Source organism: Danaus plexippus, chromosome Z (assembly GCF_018135715.1).
Source record: "Danaus plexippus chromosome Z, MEX_DaPlex, whole genome shotgun sequence".
In the NCBI taxonomy this organism is placed as follows: domain Eukaryota; kingdom Metazoa; phylum Arthropoda; class Insecta; order Lepidoptera; family Nymphalidae; genus Danaus; species Danaus plexippus.
Genome location: NC_083559.1, coordinates 13280594 through 13303161, shown reverse-complemented (window position 1 = coordinate 13303161; position 22568 = coordinate 13280594). Strand labels below are relative to the sequence as shown.

Below are 22568 nucleotides of genomic sequence, written 5' to 3'. Positions count from 1 at the left end.
ATAAAGAAGCGTCGTTTGTATCCTTTATTTAGTCGCAGAATATTTGGTACATTTCAAGAGGTTTAATACAATATACAAGTCGTCGTATTAAATAATGATTGCACGATTAATATTCAATAATTATTTATATTTGTATAAATAACCATACACGTAGGTACATGTGTTAAGAGATATGGATACAGATCAACAATTTTATAAACAAGTGAACAACTTTGAACGCTGTTAGATTATACTAGAAGTATGATTAATAGAAAAAAAAACTCAATTCAGGTCATACACTTATAGGTAGATATGTAGCCTGTCGAGCTATATGGGTATACCATAAAGAACACGATTATGTACAACCAAATAAAACATATATATTCATACAATGCAGGCACATAAAGATAATTAAATTATCCATCAATAGTATATTGCGAAGTTATGTTAAATAATTGTAACATTCAAGATATCGTATTAATTTATTACAAAACATTCAAGAGTATAATTTGGTTCGTTATTTGTTTCGTATGTAAAGTGCACTTTGATATCTTCACGTAACCCGCATTGTAGAACCGCCTTAAGATCAATGTGGACTAAACAGCACGGCTAAACATGTTATAAATATAAATGGTAAGTTACTAACAATTTCAAGCTAATTTCTTTTACATATATACGTGAAAAGATTAAAATATTCGAATGTCGTTGGATAGATAAGCGATTATAAGGACTTAATAGAGAATCCCTTGTACGAAGTGAGCATCGAAATAGACTACATTTGAAGCAACCTTATCGAACAATATTTACAACAACGAGATACAGGTATATAGTTTGAACGTGACGCACTTGATAGTGAATAAATATCACCGCCCCTTGCATAACCATTGCAAGGAAATACCATTAAATCGTAAATACATTGATTTATATTGTCATATATCTCACAGATGATTTGTTTCGTGATGAGATTGAATTGAATTTATTAAATTACGATGATTTGGCAATGGATAGTGAAGGAGCGGTGAGATGACATCCGTCAACAGATATTCTATTGGTCTTTGAATGTGTCATTGATTTTGTTTTTAATATCAATGTTTTACAACATATAATTCCTGTTGACGGAGATTATCTTAAGCAATATATTGCTAAGCCTATCAGATATCTTGCATCTGGAAATTTGAAACATTCATTAAATATTTTAATATTAGTTAATATAATATAAGAAATGTTAAAGTAATTACACAGGTGCAAGCAGTCTTATAGTGGCTCCATACATTAACTTTGCATTTGTTGTTCCTTGTTTTTTTTTTGCTTGAATGGTTTTCAATTGTTTAACTAAATAAATTTAAATCCAAAAATATTTTAACAATTTCAATATAAAGTTATTTTAATAGCCAATACCGAAAAGTAGATAACTTAGTGTTTTTTTTTTAATGTGTGTTTGTTTCCCTAAATTGCGAGCGTCTTTATTACGCAGTGATTACGACAAGAAAGACTGTGTTTAAGTTATTGGATATTATTCGTTATTAAATCATTGTGTGTTAAAATATTATTGCTGGTATATATTTAGATTTATATTTATAATTATTCAACTTCTGAGATGTTATTTCAATATTGATATCGACATTCTAAGTGAAAATGTGACGCAATTAATTATATTTAATGAGATAGATGGTAACACGTCTACTATCACAGAATATTTACTTTATAGTGAAGGGAATTTCGTATGAATTTACAGAAAAACCTTACCATTAAAATGACTTGCATTTGTTGTGTAATGAATCGTTTAAGTGTAATATGAACATAGACTGATATTATTCGTATTGTTACAAAAAAATGTCGTGAACATTGATTACAACATTTGTTTCTTAATATATTATATGTAAAATTTATTACTCATCCAACATTATCATAAACATTTGAAACAAATAATCAGATCACACATTCTATTTTTTATTGCCAAGATTGTCCAGTTGAATATGGGCTTCCAGGACGGTGGCTACCCAAAAATTACCTAGCTCTTGTGGGCCAAACGATTCCTGCTTTATGCACTTTATTCTCACATCCAATTAAAATCAAACATATATTAATTTTAAAGGAACGAATCTCTAGCGGATATAACTGGTACTTTATAAAAAGTTACGCTTGCAGTCCAATAACAAAGTTTCAGAAGTAATAGTCAGACAACTTCGCATACAATAAAACGTTTCGTACTTATATACGAAACAAAATAGATTAGAAGAGTATTGCTGAGGAACCGCGAGTTCATATTTTGCTTAGAAGATATTAAATGTTACTATTTGATTATGGAACGTTCCGGATTCGGCGGCTCCTCGACAACATAATCAATATTCTTATAAACTAATCTAACATACGGACACAGGTCAGAAAGATAGAAAACATTACACATAACTATAACTTCAGGTGTATAATCATCAACCGTGCGTACTATCGAGACCTCTAAATATTTGAATATCCACTAAACTGTGCGTTTATTGAATGTTAATGTTTAATTATTTACATATCTTACGTTAAATCGAATAAGGGTAAATCGAATTGCCTAAATAAAAAACAAAAATCTTTATAAAACTCGGCCAAGTCATAAAGCCTTTAACAGCAGCAGAACTCTTCGCCTCAACGGCGTTACAAATAAATAGTGGGCAATATGATCCAAACATTGGAGCTCCAGAGGCCACGACGCTGACATTATTTTCCACCGAGTCCGAACTTCATGAAGATGAGCTCCTTCCCTTTGCTGAGAATGTCACCACCGGGGGCAGTCATCTCGGAGAACTTCTGCATGAGGTTGGGCTGAGTGGTCGGAGGCGGGGCTTGTGTTGTTGGCTGAGCGGTCGGTGCTGGCACGACAGCAGGCCCGCCTCGACGGGCGGGCGACGTGCTGACGGCCGTCGTTGTGCCGATGGGCGGCATGCCGGTAATGGCGGCCGATCCTGGAGACTGCACGGTCGGCGTGCTCACATTACCAGCGCTCGTGCGCGCGATCGTGCTCACTTGAGGAGCGCTCACCGCGCCTCTCCCCCTCCCCTGCACGCACCGAAACTTCTTAAGTTCTGATTTCGTGAGTCTAGATCTTTGATGTTTCTGATCTAGATGAGACTAGCATCGTACACTGACTTCGATGCAATTTTATGAACTATAGCGAATTTGACTTTTTCGCTACTGAACTACCGAACAATGCAGATGGATAAGTCTCTCGAACTCATACAATCAATAAAATTATGGGAAACCAGTTTCTATCATTCTAGGGAAGAGATCTTGTGTTTTAATTATTAATTTAATTTTATAAGTGTTTAATACAAACAGTAACATAGTAAGTTCATGCATAAGGTAAGATATTCAAAACAAAATACATTTATACTATATTCATCATGCATTGCCATACACCAAAGCATTATAGTTTCAGGAACGTTTGTGCGGTTCACTCCTTCATTAGGGGAAAGTCTTTGCAAATCTATGGCAAAGGACTACGTGAAACAAATGCAAGTTAGGATCATGCTTTAATCTATTTGTTGAGAATAATTCGTTCATACTGGATTGCGAATTATTTCTATTATATTATTGGATAAATAAGACCTTGTTGTAATCGTCTAGTATCGGACCATATTCACAAGCTTCAGAGACTGTCAACGTAAAGGTGAATGGGTAATGGTATATCTGATGTACGTGAAGTAAACGCCAGTGTTGTCATGTACTAGTTCTGTATGATATGGTCCAGTATGATATGATATCTAATGTGTATAAAACCTCGATGATTCGTCCGTATATGTATTCTATGGACCGACGATATTATTATTTCGGACGATACGCCACTTTGCTATATACGGGGCGTAGATGAAACGCAATGAAATAATAGAGAAGAAAATAACAGAAAAGAGAAAAAAGAAAAACAAATCAGTGAAAATTAAATCTAAAAGTATGACGTGGTAGACGAACTAAAGAAAATGACTAGCATTGTTGCATAATCTGAAAGTATTTTTGTGGGGTCAAACTGTATATAACGGTAATATTTTACCTGAGAATTCGCCTGTTCTGGAATACTGGCGCATGTGTTGTGGTCTAACTGAGAAGGGGGAAGAGGGCAGGCATCTAGCAAACAGACAATACACACAACATATATAGTGACCACAGACAACCACTTGAATCTTGGATCACACCTCACGCACATCGTGGGCTCTGTGCAATGCTATGTTGCGTGTATTTGACCAGCCTACCTCGCGTGAGCTAACGTGACTAGTACGAGAAAACGACAGGGAAGTTTCGATAAAATAAAAATAAAATAGACAGTCAGAAAAATGCAGAAAGAAAATAAATTTGCCCTCAAAGTAACGTAAAGTAAACTTCTAGTTTACTTTTGATTTTCGTGTTTGATTGTATCTTCAAGTTTCGCGTGTGGACATCGATGTCTGTGACTGTGTAATCCAAGATAGTGTTTATCAGCAATGTGTACACCAAGAGTCTTTGTGCTCCGTGGATTGCAACCGGACTCGCTATACAAATATTTTCTATTTAAAAAAATAATAAATTGAATGTGAAATGTCCAGGCTGCGGTAGTTAAATTAAAATCTATTTAGTGTTAGAAAACTCGCAAAGCGAGGCCCGTAGCAATCTTATGACCGTGTACAGAGAAGATGATAGAATTTACCAGAGCAAAATAGCGAGCGTCTTTCAGTAGTCACACAGCAAGTCCAAGGTGCAAACATGAAACACTCAAAGCTCTCAGTAGTCAGATCTGATCATCGCCGCACTTACCTAACCATATTATTAATATCTTTATCTAACAGGGAGAGTAACTATAACAGCGAATATCGAAAAGCCTTTTGCGGCTCTACACAGTACATACAAGAAGAACTTGAGAGGCGTACCTGTTTTGCGATGATGGTTTCTGGGTGCAGGGGCTACGTTTTCGCGTGGCGGAGGAGGAGGACCGCGAGCCCCAGGCCCGGGTGGTACCCCTCGCCCACGGCCTTGTCCCCCGACAGGCATACTTGTACCCGGAATACCGGTTCTACCGCCGCCCATCATACCTATGTAAAAATATTGTGGTGGATTCCTATCATGAACATAACTAAAACATGTACACTTTATTTTCCATCATCTATGTTACAAAAAATCCTTTCAACTAACCTTGGCTACTTTGTCCCGGTGGTCCATAATTGTCATTAGCATCAGTAAGGAAGTTGCTGGGCACTAGACCCTTGACACCGTCGATCTCTGCCATATAAAATCCGTCGTCGTCCATTTCTCCATAAACGTGGATAATTTGACCCGTTTGAAAACTCAACTCCGCCTTTACAAACTTGATTATTAGCAAAAACTTAAAATATTATTTAAAAAGCTGTTTATCATATGTAATTTTTAGAATAAAACAAAACTTACATCAGCATCGACATTAGGGCTGAGCTCCTGAGGATCATAGTCGTACAAGGCAACCATTCTTCGCACGGGCTGGTTAGCGTAAGCTTCCGTCCAACGATCCCGAGGCTTGGCTGCGGCCTGACCGGTGGCTTCCTGTTCAGAAACTTCTACTACCATATTGTGAGGTACATAGCCCCGTCGGCCACGACATTCACCCCAATAAAATCCATCTGCGTCCTTGTCACCCCAAACCTAATCATAATAATTTAGCAACTACAATTAATCAACCTTCGAAAATATCCCTGCCAGCCCTAACAACCTACCTTTATCGTGTCTCCTTCGCTGAAGGGCAATTCTTCTTCGCAGCTTTCGGGATTTGGACTCATAGTAGCCGGATCATAGTCAAAAAGAGCGATGAAAAATCTACTTCTTTTAGATTGAGGGTGTCCTTGTGGAGGACGATGACCAGGTTGGGGGCCTCTAGGAGCCATTGGAGGACCTCCTCGTGGACCATATTGCTGCATAGGGCCTTGTTGCATTTGTTGTTGTTGTAATTGCTGCTTAAAGAAATTTTATTTTGACATCGCACTAGTTGCTGTAAATATATATTTAAAATCTAGCAAAAAAAGCTATGAAAATTAAAAGTAACCTGGTGAGGATTTGGAGGGCGCCCTCTTTCATGATGATTTCGGGGTGGAGGGTTCTGATACTGCTGCGGTTGGCCGGGATATTGGCTTGGCTGATTACTTGGGAACTGGCCTCCCTGTTGATAGGGGGGTTGCTGCGTGCCATGGTAGGCTTGTGTATTCGGGTACTGCTGACCCGAAGGCGGTTGCGACGCTTGAGCAGGTTGGGACGGCTGCTGCTGACGTCCGTACGTACCAACACATTAATAAGGTTAGATTTTCCATAACAAAGCCCACAGCAATTTATCAAGCTTCACAGCCATATATATTGGCGTATGCGATCGAAAGCAATAGATACATTACCTGTCGTTATAAATAATACATTCCGTTGACTATTCAATCCCCATGCACAACAAAAGCTAGCGTGCAGCTCTTATAATTTTTAATCACATCGTCCATAGCATAGAAATATCCAGAAAACTTTTTCAGCTATATGCGCATTAACAAACTTTTGTATTCCGTAGTTTTAAACAGTATTCGCAGAACCGCAAAGATCCTTGTTTAAACATTAAGAGTGAGTCATAGTATTTAGAACGAGTCTAAGCCAAGACAGCATGCAGGAACAGTCATACAAACACGTAGCGCATGCTCGGATGGTATGGTTCTGTATCGAGTGCTCTGTGGGGAATCTGTTTAACCTAATCCTCTGTCGGGGTAGATAGTGTCGTGAACCTGTGTAGTGTGTCAAACATCCAGGATGTGAAGGTAACACAGAACAACGAATAGTGAAAACATGTGAACGGGAAGTTCCGCAAAAAGTTGAGAGAGAAGAGAGCAAAGTGAAAAGTGCTAGCACATGAAGAGAACATCGATGACAGCAAGAGATCGCAGACCTGCGGGCGGCGGCGTGGTTCCTCGTCCTCGCTACTGGCCTCCACGGCTCCCTCTTTAGTGATTTCGATGGCCGGTATCCCGGATTGCTAACAGGTACACGGTCATTCAATATTTAACATATCGATTCAAAATACATGACATTGAATGGCAGTGATCTTGATATAATATTAATTTTGAGATAGAATACCACTGAAGCTTGAACATAATATTAAAGGCACCGACTTTTTAGAAGGCCGATATACAAAATAATATATATGTATGTACCGCGAAACATATGCAGTATACGTGAAGCATGTAAAGCTGAAGTGATATTGAGTTGCCGTGAAAGCGTTTCCTTGCTTCCAAACACTCGACATCGTATATCTTACTTTTGCATCTTAAAAGTAAATCGGTATGATTGCTAATGATTGATGGATGACGTGTTAATGATTGTAATAAAACTTATAACCTAATGATATATTTGAATTGTGTGAAACGTATTATTTAAACAAAACTGTATTTTTGATAAAATAAATTGTTATAGGCGTTTGGCTGTCCTGCTTTTGCTGTTTGAATTGAATTGTTAATATAAAAAAAATTATTCTAACATGTAGCTGTTATTTATATTACTTTTGTTATATCTATTAGCTATATGTAACCTCTACGTATATAGCTATTACATGTATGTCTTGATACTATTGTATATTACTTGCGTTACGAGTTACGGTTAGCTAACACGTTCTCTTCCTCTACGTATAAAATTGTGTTTGACTACTTTATACGTTCTAAAGCATACTTAAAGAAAATGTCATCTTATATCACAGACCATATTTATGTCTACGTTAGTAAATACGTATATAACGATACTAAAAAAACGAGCACACTGTGTGAAATAAATAAGATAAAATAGAACTAAGAATATAACTGAGTCCACACGAAATAAAAAAATAAATAAAAACTAAATCTAAATAAAACGTGTTTGAAGATTTTAAAGAAATAAAAGTATATTAAAACGTGTTAAAATTCCTTACCGAAGGGGTTATTTTGTCGAATATACTCTTTAGAAGGCCTGTGCCGAATCCGCTCGTAGGCTATGGAAAGGTGTATAATAGTTATGTGAGAGAGAGGTAAGGTATTCTTTAAGTGAAACGTAACAAAATGAGCTCCATGGGATAAACTGTCTGTGTCACAAAGTACAGGCTCTTTATTTGTTCTAAGTATACAAGTATCTGTAGGGTGTCGTGCGCTGTTAGGTATCGGCCAATAGCTCTAGAGACTACTGAACTAGTCGCAAGCGGAGAATGCATTTAATTTTGACGCTGGAGCCGAGTGCATAGCTATACAATAGACGATGGCGCGCGTGGTTGTGTTGGAACCGATCGGCAAAACTACTCGACACTTAGAAGATGCCAGCGACAGATCCACAGAAGATAGTATAAAGAGTGCAGTTTGCAACACCGAAGTTACGCGACAAGCCTTTTTTTTATCTCAAGTGTTGTACAGAAATTCGTAATTCGATTTGCTGAGGATTAAAAAGAAGAAAAATTAAAAAGGCTTCTTGCGTAAATAGAGAGACATTGATAATATTAACGACAACTAGGAATCACAGATGAAACTTACTTAAGACTAAGACAAAATAAGCTCACACATTTTAAACATGTCGATAATAATAATTAATTCAAATGAAATGCAAAATTATTACACACAACATTGATTTGCAAACTAAAATACAAAGTGCTGTGCCAACAATTTTTTAACGGTTAAATTAAAATATAAAATTTTAGTACAACGATTTCTGAAATAAAGCCCTCATTGTACAGAAAGTATATACAAAGCTAAAACTTTGGTTAAAAATGTTAGAAATATCTTGGGTTATTACTTTCTATTAAGATGAATCATAGTTATAATTTTTAAATATATATATACAATGATATTACAAGCACTTCTTTACCTGAGCTGCTTGACCCTCATGGCGATTTGTAGTTGGAAAAATTTCCTTATCCGACAGATTTTCGTCGTGTTCGATAACTTGCTGATGTTGTTGATATGGCTGAGGTCTTTGGTTTCTGAAACCGGGAGTTGGCTGATTTGGACCTGAAGTCGGCCCTTGACCTGAACCACGTGGCACTCTAGATACCACTCCTCGAAGCACAGCTGGTGGTATCGGTGTTGGAGCACTGTCACTTGATTGACTGTCTCGCGACTTGGTTCTCACCTGCGAGAGGAAAATGTGTTTATATTATACACAAAAAGAAGATCTACTGACGAGAGCAAAATAATAAATTTTTTCATTGACCAGCACACACCGTTCGCGGTTATCGAGTGCATACATGTTTAAGACAGCGCAGAGGTAGCCATTCTAAGCATTACTCAGTACTCACAGTAACGCATTTGGGATTGAGGCCGATCAATTTGCCGATGTCGATGAGAGCATGATCTCCGGTGGGGGAATCGACGTCCGTGACCTTCTTGCCGTCAGCGTATACCGCATAGCCGGTGACGGGCCCGGAAGCGGGTGGTCGCAGCACAGGTTGCCACGTCACGAGTAGAGTGCCATCCTGTGGCCCGGCCTCCACCTGCGACACCGCACCAATCACCACCAACAATCCAGCCATATTGTTTCGGCCAATCAGTTTTTTTATATTCTATAAGCCACATCGAGGGAGGGTTCGACATAACAGGAACGCTAAGCTACCAACAATGTGAGCGGATTTGAGAATAATTTGTCCTGGCGCTGGATTAATGGTTGCGATTGAGGCGACTTCCTCGAAATTTTCCATGGTGCCGCGTGCTTTTAGGTTGTGAATATAATTGAAAAGGACGGGGTTGTGTAATGATTTGTGAAATTTTAATGACTAAGAATTGGACCACACACTTAGTGAGCGTTTGAAAGCATTCTTTAAGTGCGTACTAACGCTGATAGTTAACTTTATAATAGTTATATTCCGAAGCACATTTAACTAAAATTAAATTAAGTAAGTATTTAATCAAATCTCATTAAAATATAAATATATATAAATATCAAATATGAACTAGTAAGGAAAGAGAGAACTTTTGTTTAGGCGAGCAGGAATCGTGATTGTGGAGTGTAAAAAAATCAACATAAGCATGCTTAGTTTATTTCATGCCATAAGGAGTAATCATTTATCAAATCTATGTACCATTATTTCGTTTGGTGGATCCGGCAGCCCTTTAGGTAATGTTCTAAAATCAGTGTAAGCTCCAGGTGCTTCTTCAATAGGTACTCCTGGTGGACCTGCTCGTAAATGCTTAGCTCTGACCGTAACTCGATATTGTGTGCTTGGGGACAAACCCGTTATTGTATGTCGATAAACACCCGGCTTGACAGTTCGTACCTAAATCATAATAAAGTTCAATAAATCAAACTGTTTTTAACAATATTTAAAAGAAAAATCTTATGTTTATCCTTACCTCAACATTATTGACGCACACGACATGTTGGTGGTTTGAGTTAGCTGGAAGCCAAGAAATTACAGCTTGGGAGCAAGTTACTCCACTCGCTCTAACACAAGTGGGTCCCATATTTCCAGTGTCTCTGCCTATGACCATGGTACATGCGGCGTCCCTCGACGTGCGTCTAGTGACTGTTACTGATCGGACGCTAATGCGATGTGGCTTTAAAATCGTCAATAAATATATCAACTTGCTGATCAATAAAAAAATAATATCGTTTAATACTTTTCATTATGTATTATATTAGAAAAAAAAACAAATAAACACTGATGAGAGTGACCTAGAGATGATTGTAACTAAATAGTGCAATCTAGTCAAAGTTTACACAAAAAAGAAACTAGATAATTTTTCAATTTCTTACTCGATTCGCATCTACTCCTTCGACCAAAGCACGAGTTCGCTCGGTTGCCTTGACTGTAGTTTTGAGCACGCCGTCAACGTACACATGGTAGCTGTCGATGTTGGCTTGTTGCACACCCTCCGGCGCCGTCCAGCCGATGAGCACGGACTTGTTGAGTTGCCGCTCCAGGGTCAGCTGACGCGGCGCTGGCACTAGCGACGAGAAAAACAGCTCTGCTGTTCAGGTCCGTAGATCGCGAATAGGAGGCAGCCAAGCAGGCGAAGTGCGAGTGATATGCCAAGAAGCGTGCAGCGAATTCCGATGTATAGGATGGGTCGAATAGGAAAGGGCAAAGGTTTAACTATAGATTTCTATGACTACAAAAGTGTTAAAACCGAATATTTAATCTGCTAGAATGCAATATTTCGGAGATAATAATTCTCCAAGCTTTTCAATGCTTTCTATATTTAATATTTTAAACCAATCCTTGGAGTGCATTAAACGTGTTACATTAAGGAAATGCATGCATTGGTTTTATATAAGACAAACTCGCGAATATTGTTGTAAAAATACTAGGTTAAAAAAAAGAAATCATATTAAATCAAGATAAAACAGGATATGAATGTGATTTCTAAAGGGATTCACTCACTATGTGGGGATTTTTTTATTAATGAATTCTCTATATATGTGATATTAAATCAAAACCTCATTATTGGGTAATAATCACAAGACAATATATTAACTAAATAAAATGTTACCATTGTCATCATCTTCTGGACCATCGCTTATATCAGCCATTTCACTGAGACGAGCCACATCCCTGCTAAGCGACATGTCACTTATTGCTGTAGTAGCAGTTTCATCAGCATCTCGCAAAGTAGCTATTACGGCCTAAAAATATAAACAAAACCATCCAAACAAGATGTTAGTTAATTTTTTAAAATATGTTTATTTTTAGTTGAATGACAAAGTTTAACCCTGATATCAAGGACTAGTTGTAGTCACTACTGCATTCGATTCGGAATATAGTCATAAATATATTAGTAACATATTCATTTACTAATATAAATATGACTACTAAAAGTAAATTAGAGACATTATAAGAAAGCTATACTTACTTGATGAAATTCTAAGAGATCGTCACCAACTAAACGTTGTACAAAATTTGCTGGAACAAGACCTCGACGACCGTCTAACAGCTCAGCATCAAGCATTGTTGCATTGGTATCCGGTGGACCCCAAACCAGTAAATAGTCTCCGGTGCAAATAGATAATTCTCCTTCCGAGGTCTCGACACTAAAAAGACGTCTAAGTTTTACACTCAAAGGAAAATAAAGAAAAACGTAATTACGTTCCAAATTTAACAAATACACTCACTCTGGCGGATCATAGGAGAATCGAGCAATATAAACACAGCAACGACCTTTTCCTGGAATGTCTAGCATATCAACTTGTGGCTCAGAGGATGCGCCACCATTCATGTAATGCGTGTTTCGGACTGGAATTGTAGAAATAATTAGATACATTGCGAATCTAAGAAACGATAGCAACAACGATTTAACATACCATCTACGTCCAACATATTATTTGGTAAAAGTCTTATGGCTCTCGGACCTCGATCATGAATAAAGGTATCCATATTTCCTATTCTATCAGTTCCAAATTGGCTATCTATTCCTAAATTCCAAGAGGGTTGGTGCGGTGTTACTGGTGTGGTAGCTCTAACTAAAGGCGGATTAGTACCATATCTGCTTAAGCCAAGGTCTATTTCATCAATGGGTTTTAGTTTAATATTCATTGTGTTTGTTCCTAGACCACCGGATAATAATGGATTCGTGTAGGTCCCTACGCCCGTTCCATATGCATTTGTGCCAGTCAAACTTGTATTAAGATTTCCGATTTGTCCAGTTCCTGTGAGATTAGATAGTGGGTTTCCTAATGAACCGCTCAAATTTGATTGAATTCCAGCAAGAGTGCTTGTAAGACCTCCAGATAAATTTGTTTGTTGGTTATTAAGACAGCTAGAAAGTCCTGCTCCTGTTAAGGTACCACTAATCGCTGGGCCGACTAATGTGCTACCCAAATTCATCCCGGACATATTGCCAGTGATGTTTTGTAAATTAGATTGAAGACCGGCAAGAGTGCTCGAAATTTGACTTATATTGTTAACGAGAGGAGCAGTTACTGGATTCGTGAAAGTAACTTGATGAGCGTTAGACAGACCGTAAGTAGCTGGGACTGGATTAGAATAAGAAGTAGGATTATGAGCACTCATAGAATACGCCACTGTATTAGAGCTGGGAGCGGTGAAGTGGGAAGTGTTGTGTAGAGAAGAGAGAGTAGGCATCGTGTTGCTCTGACAGAGCACCACGTGGCCAGAGGTGCTTGTATATGAGTGAGGCAAAGGAGATGGTGTCGGCGACTGAAACTCTCCCAACGCTTGATTAGATCCGCTTGTTTGAATCCCTGCCAATTAAAATAATGCCAGAGGTTATAAGAACTAATAATTACGTATGCACGTAATTATTACTTCACGTAAAACCGAAGTAAACATAAACATGTTTACTTCGGTTTTTAAAAGAACGCTTAATACCATGAGTTGTAGATCTAGAATGCTCCAATTCAGCTAAAATCCGGTTATCTTGTTCAATTTTAGCCATAATCCTCTCGATTTCGGAAGCTGGCTGAGTCACAGGCGTCGACCAGGTTGCCGTAGTCGTGGTGCCACGAGCACGCATCGCTGCCGACAGCTCCAACTGCAGTTCTTCGCAACGAACCGTTTCTAATGCCGCCTAATGACAAATATGACATCAACGATAACCAAAGGCTGGTTTAGTGACTTTAAATTAGTTAAGGAACTGGTTTCGATGTACGTTATTTTAACTACTTGTGAATGCTATGCTAGACTGTACCTTTTTCTCTAGTTCTCTAACTCTAGATTGTAACTGTTCTACGTTGTGTGAGTCGTGCGGCGTGCGCTGCGCCGCCCGAAGATGTGCAAGTGCGTCCGCGTGCGCTCTCTCAGCATCAGCTCGAGCGCGCTCCGCCTCACGCAGCCTTCGAGACAGCGTGTCAGAGTCCCCACCGCTCGACATACCGTACCCGCTCATTGTCTAAAAGTTTCATACGTACAATGACCACATAAGAAGCAAAAAAATATTCGTTACTATTGTTTTATTTATGAAATAATATCACAGTACAATAATATGCAATAAGAGTACATTGCACACGACTGAGATAAAATGTCTTTCATAAGATGAATATAATATTATTTCCATCATTGAAAACCAATTTACGTAATATATTGATATTTTTCTACAATTGTATTGATATTGCTTTTTATGTATTTTGCTTTGTCTCTCCGGGATAATGTGTTCTTGATAAGAATTCAAACACGATTAACCAACAATGGCTTTATTGGAAATTTATTAACGAATATTCCAACACACAATTTTAATTAACCAGTTTTAATGTTAATTAAAAATTATCCGAATTTTATAGTAAATCTCTATCATTATTTGATTATATCATTATAACACTAAATTAAAATAAGTAGATTATTAAACGACGTCCAAAATCCATTTTCCAATTTAATGAGGGTGTTATGTATAAACAAATTACTAGAATTCGGACGACCATTTTGCCAATCGAATACTTGACGGTATTAATTAATTTTAATTAATCCTTTTAAATATATATGATATTACAATTTATTACTCATTTAATGCAATCATGGCCTTTGAATATTCCTACCAGTGTTATTATAATGTAGACGAGAAACTACAAAGAAATCGTGCATATAACAACATGAATATAAGAGTAAAACAACATTTAATCGAAATAAAAATGTTTAAAATTTAAGTTAAACCTTGTTTCAACGCGACCACTCGAGTGTAATAAGCAGGTCACGTAACTCGAGTATCAATAATTTTTCGATTTTATGTTAAAATCGGCCGTAGCGAGCGGTGGTTTGACGTCATCGATAAAAGCTGATATGCTTTGGTATATTGACGCAATAAATATACACAGTACAACATCCAAAATAAATTAATTTATGAAAAGTGTATCTCTTAGTTGTTACAACAAATTTATAAATTTTTGGTAGAACGCAAAGCAGACAAAGTAATTTTTTCGCATATTGTTATCAATCAACAATTTTTCTACATCATAAAAATGAATCACTATCATATAAATCTCATAAATTTGGAAAAAAATAATTAAATGTTAATTGAAATGAAATGAATAATTTCGGATTAGTAAGCCTTTACAATAATTTTATCAACATAGTCCCAACGTTACGGTTACTTCGCAGCATTTGTGAGCACGAGAGCAGACGAGCAGACGAGATGTGAAAATGTTAATACTCAAAACTATCAAAAGAACGACCTTAAAACTATCACAGTACAATAATACCAGATCGATAAGTGTTCGTCGGGCTTAAGGCTAACGAAAATCACCAGACTCCGCCGCCGCTACGTCTGGAACGTGAAAAAGTGCGGTGACCTGCTTTAAGCATGCCCAGACTTACAGAGAGAGGGGGAGCTTGGCAGCCTCGCTGGCGACGAAACTGGGAATCCAGCCAGGACAACGCAATACGCCAACAAATGTCCCTAGTAAAGAAAGATACATTGTGCCGCCGTTGGTCGTAGCGCAGTATTGGAGTTATAGGGGTTATATAATATCATATAACATTAATTAGAAGTAAAAAATTATAAGACTTGAGGCTTTTTAGTATATATGTACATATATATATATGATTCAATTACTCTCTTTGAAGTAAGGCTGATTGATTATTGGATAACTTTTTATACTACTAATAGTAAGTCGACTTTAGATAGATTTCTAAAAAATAACTATCCGTGTTCTTTTCCACGATCACAACAGCATTATATGCACAATACAATATGTGGTGCGGGTCTGGGACCTTCATTATGTAATATTAGAACAGAAAACTTAATACAATAAAGGATTTCAATTAACTCGACCCTGAGATTGTGGCTGAAGAAATGGACGAGGTTGCGCTATTCATAACCGAAGTTTCATTACGAAGTACGACAAAGTACATCAAGTTTTCTTTTTCTTTATCTCGAACAACAGAAAGACACCGCGGAAAATTACACAATATCTAAAGAGTGATATTTATATAAAAAATACGTAACGTGTAACAGATGAAATTACCAAAAAATATTTGAAGTTTTCTTGCCCGTTGATATTTTCAATGAAAATTATTATTGCCTGACATACATTTCCAAAAATCTGAAATTGAACAAAATATATGTAAGCTCCTTTGAATCCCATAAATGATTTTTTTTATCAAGAACGTACGTTGCAACGGCTCCTTAAATGATATTCAAGTAAAGTACTCAAGTATTCAGAGTAACAACGTATTGTATGTGAGCCTTAATTCTGAATTTTTCCACGGTTCATACACAATCTGTGTTGCCCACCGTATTTTAGTTTATCGGACAAAAGCCGCGAGTACTCTAGCTCCACAAATTAATGAATTTGTGAAGCCACAGACGTACCACTCAAGTAGAAAATGTATTGTGCTGTTTCACATCGGAAAGCACAAATTTTTGTTTGAAAGTAAATATTGCTTTTCTTATATTTTTAAAAACCATTCTTACGCTTTCTGTTGTTTTTACACAATATCATTCAATACATGATAAATAGTGTCTGGCCTTGGTTATTGGATTAAAAATAAAATATATGTATATGTTTCACTATGTCAAAACGCAATTATTTAAAAGTATAATTATTTTCAGTGGACTGAAAAAACGATTTGAAATATTTTTTATTGCTCCAAACAAAAAATTCATATGTTAAAAATGATTCTGTGTATGCGTTCTAGTAAGGAGTTTTAGTGAAAAAGTTATTAATATGTACAGGTTATAAGCGCGTTAAGTTTTGTAATATAGGAATTCAGCACCATATGTCACTTATTACGAAATTGTCTTTTCTTGCTCCGGCTACCGCAAACTTTTTATACTTCCTTAATGCACCTCAGACGTCTTCTAAATCATATTAAGTTTCTAAACAACATATTAAACTACACATCTATATCATAAATAGCGTAAACAGCGTATGAATTTTCTTGTATTATAATATATAATTTTGTTTAATACAAAAATACTTTCTGTTTAATATTTTAGACAACATTTGATTATTTTTGAAAGCACTCGCAACATTTTACATTGTAGTTTTCAATGACCACTTGCTTGCCTTCAGATGGACTGTCTACTCATTTGCAAATTAATTAATTAACTTCTGTATTCCCAACAAAATATCGCTAACAGTAACTTGTTTGTGAAATGCAATTATTGACTGCAGAATAAAAATATGCAAACGCTTTAAAGTCCAATATACTATTGAATACCGTCGTAGTAAAATAATTGTGAAAGACTCACAGTTTTTGCGAGTGTAACCCGTTTTTATTTCAGTCAATTGTTCGGCAAAATTTTATTTGCTCGATCAAGCTCTATAAAATATTTTTTCGGTAATAAACAAGTCCAACCCTTTGTCTAGCTGGAACACTACACAATGTGCATTCAACACGGCCGGTATGAACTATGAATCAATCATCCGCCGGCATTGGAATGGAAAGCCTTTGATCTAGCCGCTGCAAAACGCTGGGGATGCTTTGTGTAAGTTATTTGTAATAAACATTTCACAGCAGCATTCTTTTCTCATGTCTATGTATAGTCACAGCATTATAATGCGCACATAATTCGCTCATTCGCAATTCAAATATAAATGACGCGCTTATCATTCGTTCGCAATTCCAGTGCAATGTTACAAAAAAATAGAATACTTACTCTGTTCCTTTTTTACTGATGAATTTACGTCTTTTTATAGGATATGGGGAAGGGGTAATTAGTTTGAGTTGTGTACATTTCAGCTACACTAAGAGATAACTGTAGGAGGAATTTTGTTGGCATATTTCAAAATGACAAAATGAAAATAAAGCTAATACTTTTCGTTGGTATATTTCTTTGGAGTATTTTTATAATGATTTATTTCAAACCTAAAGCATTAACAAGTGAAAAGCTCTCTTAAGCTTAGTCTTTAGGTTTCATATTACAGACTCTTCGTTTTAGCGATCAATCATTTATGACGTGAGCGCTTTTAAAAGCATTGATAAGTTACGAGAAATCGATCTCTTTCAACATAACCGCTGTAAATATTACAGAAGCAAGACCTCTTAAGCGAATTATGTTCATTCTAGTATTGATCGTAATCGCTTAATAAATTATATACAAATTACTACAAATTAGATTCATTTCGCGTCATCGGAGTAGCTTGTAATGTAGTACAATTTGAGTATTGAATAGTTAAGTATCGAATTTTTTGCTATTTTATTTTAAACGAACTAATGCAACTATCCACTTCGTCTCTTCACCTCACCAACCAAACCCAGAACTAGATATGCTCATTACTTTGTAAATGTAATACGTAGCTGTACTGCGGTGTTTTGGCAGCGACGTCGCGTGTATCCACAGAATTGAATATTTCAATACCAACGAGCCAAGAGTACAATGAACGCTTTTTGCCTGATTTCTGTGTAACCAACATACAGTTTTTTATTATTCTCATTGCTGTTAAAATTGCGCCACCATTTCTTCCATTGTAAAGTTAATAAAATAGGCAGCGTCTAGATATAAAAATAGGTTGGATAAAAATTACGTTTTGATTAATGTAAGATACTCAGAAACCTTACCCATCTTGTCATCTTTTAATTAATTATACTACATGGAGGTAATGGCACCGTCGGTGCAATTTTTTTGTTTTCCGTAGGGAAAACTTGCACACGTTATATGTATAGTTACCTCCGCCTATCGCCATTTTAATTATAAGGGGTCTAAAAATTTGTTGTAGGCGAATTATATTTACACTTAATATTTAAATATAGCGCACAAGAAAACGTCCCCAGGAAGGCCATTCAGCAGCTTGGGAGTATGTGAGTTACTCGTATATAGTTGTAATAAGAAATTATCCATGATTTCTCGACAATTTTTACCCTAATTTCTAGAAACCAGGTTTTCCTTTTCCTAATCAAGAAGTCAAAAAATCAAGCAAACATCGTTATACAAACTTTAACTTAATAATTATAGTTATCATTTATTTAAATAAACTAACGGCTAATAAATGCTGACGTTAATAAATACGTGTGTTATAACATTACTCTGATTTAATAAAAAAAATGGAATACTGCGTAATGATAAAGAATAAATCGTAGTCTGTTCATCGACAATTTTAAAAGGAACCTGTAGTTTTTTTGGACGTCTCGTGTGAAATTATAAAAACCTATACAAATATATATTTTAAATACTAACTACATCGACATATAACATGCAGAAATGTTAGACGAAGCAGAAATTCTTACACGGTTTCTTTGTCCAACACATGTGTGTTTTTTTTAATCCCATATCATTTAAATTGCAAAAGATCGATAAAATTTGTTCGAGGGGCAAAATCGTGTTAGCTACGAACTCATTGCCGTGCCAATCATCGAATTATAATATAACGTAGTTAGGTCTTGAAAACGAACTTAACTTATCGTCGTTAATGCAACCTTGATTGATTTTCTTTTCGGAACTGAAAAAACATGTTATGGAAATTACCAAAGACTAATCTGCTGATCCCGTTTTTCCTTCGTATGAAGATGATAATATAAAAATAACATTTTATACACTTGTATTGGTAAAATATAATATTTTCCTTCTAATAAATGGACAGCAATAAAAAGAGACAGTCTTTAAACGTTACTTAATAAGAAAATAAAATGTAGCCACGTAAAAGATATACCGCTCATATGCTTTGACGCAATTTCTTTTATGTATTTCTAATCGATACACCTATGTATGGATTTATTTAATAAATGCTGAAAGAAAAAAACTTTAGCTCACTTTTAATTGTAATAATGTGTTTTCTTTACACTTAAACCATGTAAAATAGGTCATGAATCATGTAAGAAGGGTGACGGGGGAAAATGGAGGACTGAATTAAATCAATAAGATGTTGAATAAATCGAATAAAGATATATCATACATAAAATATTTTCGCATAGCACATAAAATAAGAAAGAATATATATAAATATATATATATATATATATTAATGTAGCAACGAAAGCAACTTGATCAATAATTCTTCGCAGATGATCACGTACGTAGTCACGTTCTTTAATAGTCGATATCGACACATTTGGCCATTATTATCTATATTTTGTAATAGAATCTAATCATGGCCATACCACCCCTTATCTTTATTATAATTCCACTAAACAAAGCGCTTAATTTCAGGAGCTCTAGATAAAGTGTCGATCGATAGAACCGACTTCGTGTACGTTCGATTTTAAGGAGTAAAGTGAAAGTGAAATCGCCTATAACTACATATAATTATAAGGTATGTAAGTTGTACTCACGCTAATGGCAGTCCGAGTACGTTACATGGGCTCCAAAGTTCACTGCACCGGCGACGTTACTGGACGTTACGGATACACCTACTCGCGGTCACCGTACCGAACTTACATAACATTCATACAACGAGACATATACCATCCGAGATCACGACCGTCCGGTCAGAGTATGGATCGCGCTCTGTTCAGGGATCCGTAAGACCCTGCCATTTTGTATTCGATCTTATAGTAACGTAAGCGAGAAAGATCTGGGAGTACAATAGTCGAACGGGACGGTTGTTATCAAGCGTGCTTTCAGTTAGAATTGGGATGTCGCCGTGCTACGTTCGGAGGGAAAATAAAAAAGAGTGATTCTGTCGGGTGGAGCGGTCGGCTGCGAGTGGCACATGCCGCTCGATAGACGGGCGCTTGCGCGAGGCGCGGCGCCCTGTAGCGAGACGAGGACGCGCGCCGCCGCCGTAGATACTGAATGGAGCAGCAGCAGCACTCGACTCGCACATTATTATTGAGCCGACACCGAAACCACCCTTTCATATGCCACTAATTAAACACCACTTAACAGACATCATAAATAACGTTAAAAAGACACTCAGTTAGTTATCTTTTAATTCATTTTTTACTTACAATCTCACTAACTACCGCCTCTTCTTCAAACTAATAACTAGTATAACTAGCCGTTTATTCAGAAACTAGCACGATATAAGTGCAGAATAACGGATCCGTCTTAAAAAGTGAGTACGCAAATGCATCCTCTCGTAACGAGTCTAGAGCGTTACCCCCATTGCTGATCCACTTGACACCGCTAGGGCCTTCAACCTAGCACAGATTTAAAATTTGCATTTTCAATAAAACTGCATTGATATTTTAAATGAAACGTCTACCTAAATAGTAACAACCTATTTGATAAATAAATGTTTATATACGCTTTAAATACTTTTTTACTTGTACTTACCTTTACATTTTCCATAATTTTAACTATACCATCATTACTATTGCAGCTTTCATCACTAGCACTTTTGTATTGAGTAGGATTAAATATTTTTTCGGTGTAATAACAAAAATCCGTTTGTACGTGTACCGTTTTCCGTTCGCTTCCCTTTCTTAACTTAGCTTCACCTAAAACCGAGTTAGTTTTGATACCAAAAAAACTACAAATAAATTTACTTAACACTGACCAATACATGACAAAACAATTATAAAACATCATATTTTTATTCAAGAGCAAATGTACTTTTTATGCGCAATCGCTTCCCGGGCTATAATTCAATTATTGTGATAAAATACAGCGCTATCTCATCATTGATAACAATTGACTTAATTAAGTACTCAGAAAAGTTAAGACTAATTAATTTTTATAAATATAAAACTATTTTAAGATTTTCAAAAGAAATAAATTGTCCAGTACAATTGGCGATTCATTAAATTATTGCTTGATACAAGAACATGGTGTGGGAGTAATTGAATTATTAATAGGTGTATCAATTAATAAAATGTGTTAAAATTTATAAATTACTAGCGGTTAAAGCGGCTAGCTTAAAATAAATTACAATGCGTTTGATATATATATTGTTTTAATGTTATAGCCGGTTAAGTTATATGAGATTGTAATATTTTTTTAATATTATTAACCAAGAAGAAGAGTATGAGATTATTTTTTTTTTGTTTTATCGTCGACATGAATTTTGAAATTTAATTCAAAGATAGAATTTGTGTTTTAATATAATTTTAAATTTATGTTTTTTTGATAATTTTTTCTACTCTCACCTTTTCGAGGTACTTTTCTTGTTTATTTTTTGAAATCAATAATATCGTTGATTGAGTATAAAAAATAATTTCGTACTTTGTGATATATATCGTTAAGTGTGTCTCAAAGCCTTGACATTTTAAGATAATGTAAATATTTAGCCACTCACTATTCGGTTTTCATCCCAAAAACTACATGCATATTATTTATACGGAGTTGATATTATCACGATATTCATTTAAGAATTAAATGTTGAATCAAAGAATAGCGGAATAAGACCTTTTAATTTTTTGGGGCTATTTATTTCTAGAAACTGCCCAAAAATTATATGTCCTTAATGGTTATACGGTAACTGGTTCGAAATAATGTCTGACCAATGGCAATTAGCCTGTCTTGAAAGGGATTTAATCATGGCACTTACAGGCTATAATTAAATTTGAAGGTGGATGAGTAATCAATATCAGCTCTCGGTATAGAGCCGTATGATGATGATTTTACGAGAATTTCTATTTTGATTATATTCATCCAATAAATGTTCACTATAGTTTATAGATATAATATAATTTTTAATACCATATGCTTTTGATACCCTAGGCCAAGACATTCTTTGAATTTGTCTATGGACTAATCTAATACTGGAAGTCTATTAACTTAAATATTATAAATATAATGTAATCTGCGAATAATTATCTTTTCCTAAACGCTTACAATACGAAAATGGTAATATTACATACACTGATG

At 35.9% G+C, this 22568-nt stretch overlaps 1 protein-coding gene across 1 annotated transcript; it reads right to left on the bottom strand.

Moving 5' to 3' along the window:
- Position 1: 1 nt before the first annotated feature.
- Positions 2 to 20692, bottom strand: LOC116777199 (RIMS-binding protein 2). The gene is made up of 21 exons (XM_032670611.2): positions 20090 to 20692; positions 13578 to 13778; positions 13259 to 13457; positions 12232 to 13131; positions 12043 to 12163; positions 11784 to 11961; positions 11424 to 11556; positions 10687 to 10877; positions 10284 to 10487; positions 10013 to 10207; positions 9233 to 9427; positions 8803 to 9066; positions 7883 to 7942; positions 6872 to 6958; positions 6002 to 6214; positions 5676 to 5909; positions 5374 to 5604; positions 5122 to 5284; positions 4860 to 5021; positions 4010 to 4083; positions 2 to 3021 (listed from the first exon to the last, which is right to left on the bottom strand). Exons 2-21 carry the CDS (start codon positions 13773 to 13775, stop codon positions 2683 to 2685), a joined length of 4341 nt encoding a protein of 1446 aa, XP_032526502.1. The 5' UTR covers positions 13776 to 13778; positions 20090 to 20692; the 3' UTR covers positions 2 to 2682.
- Positions 20693 to 22568: the final 1876 nt, after the last annotated feature.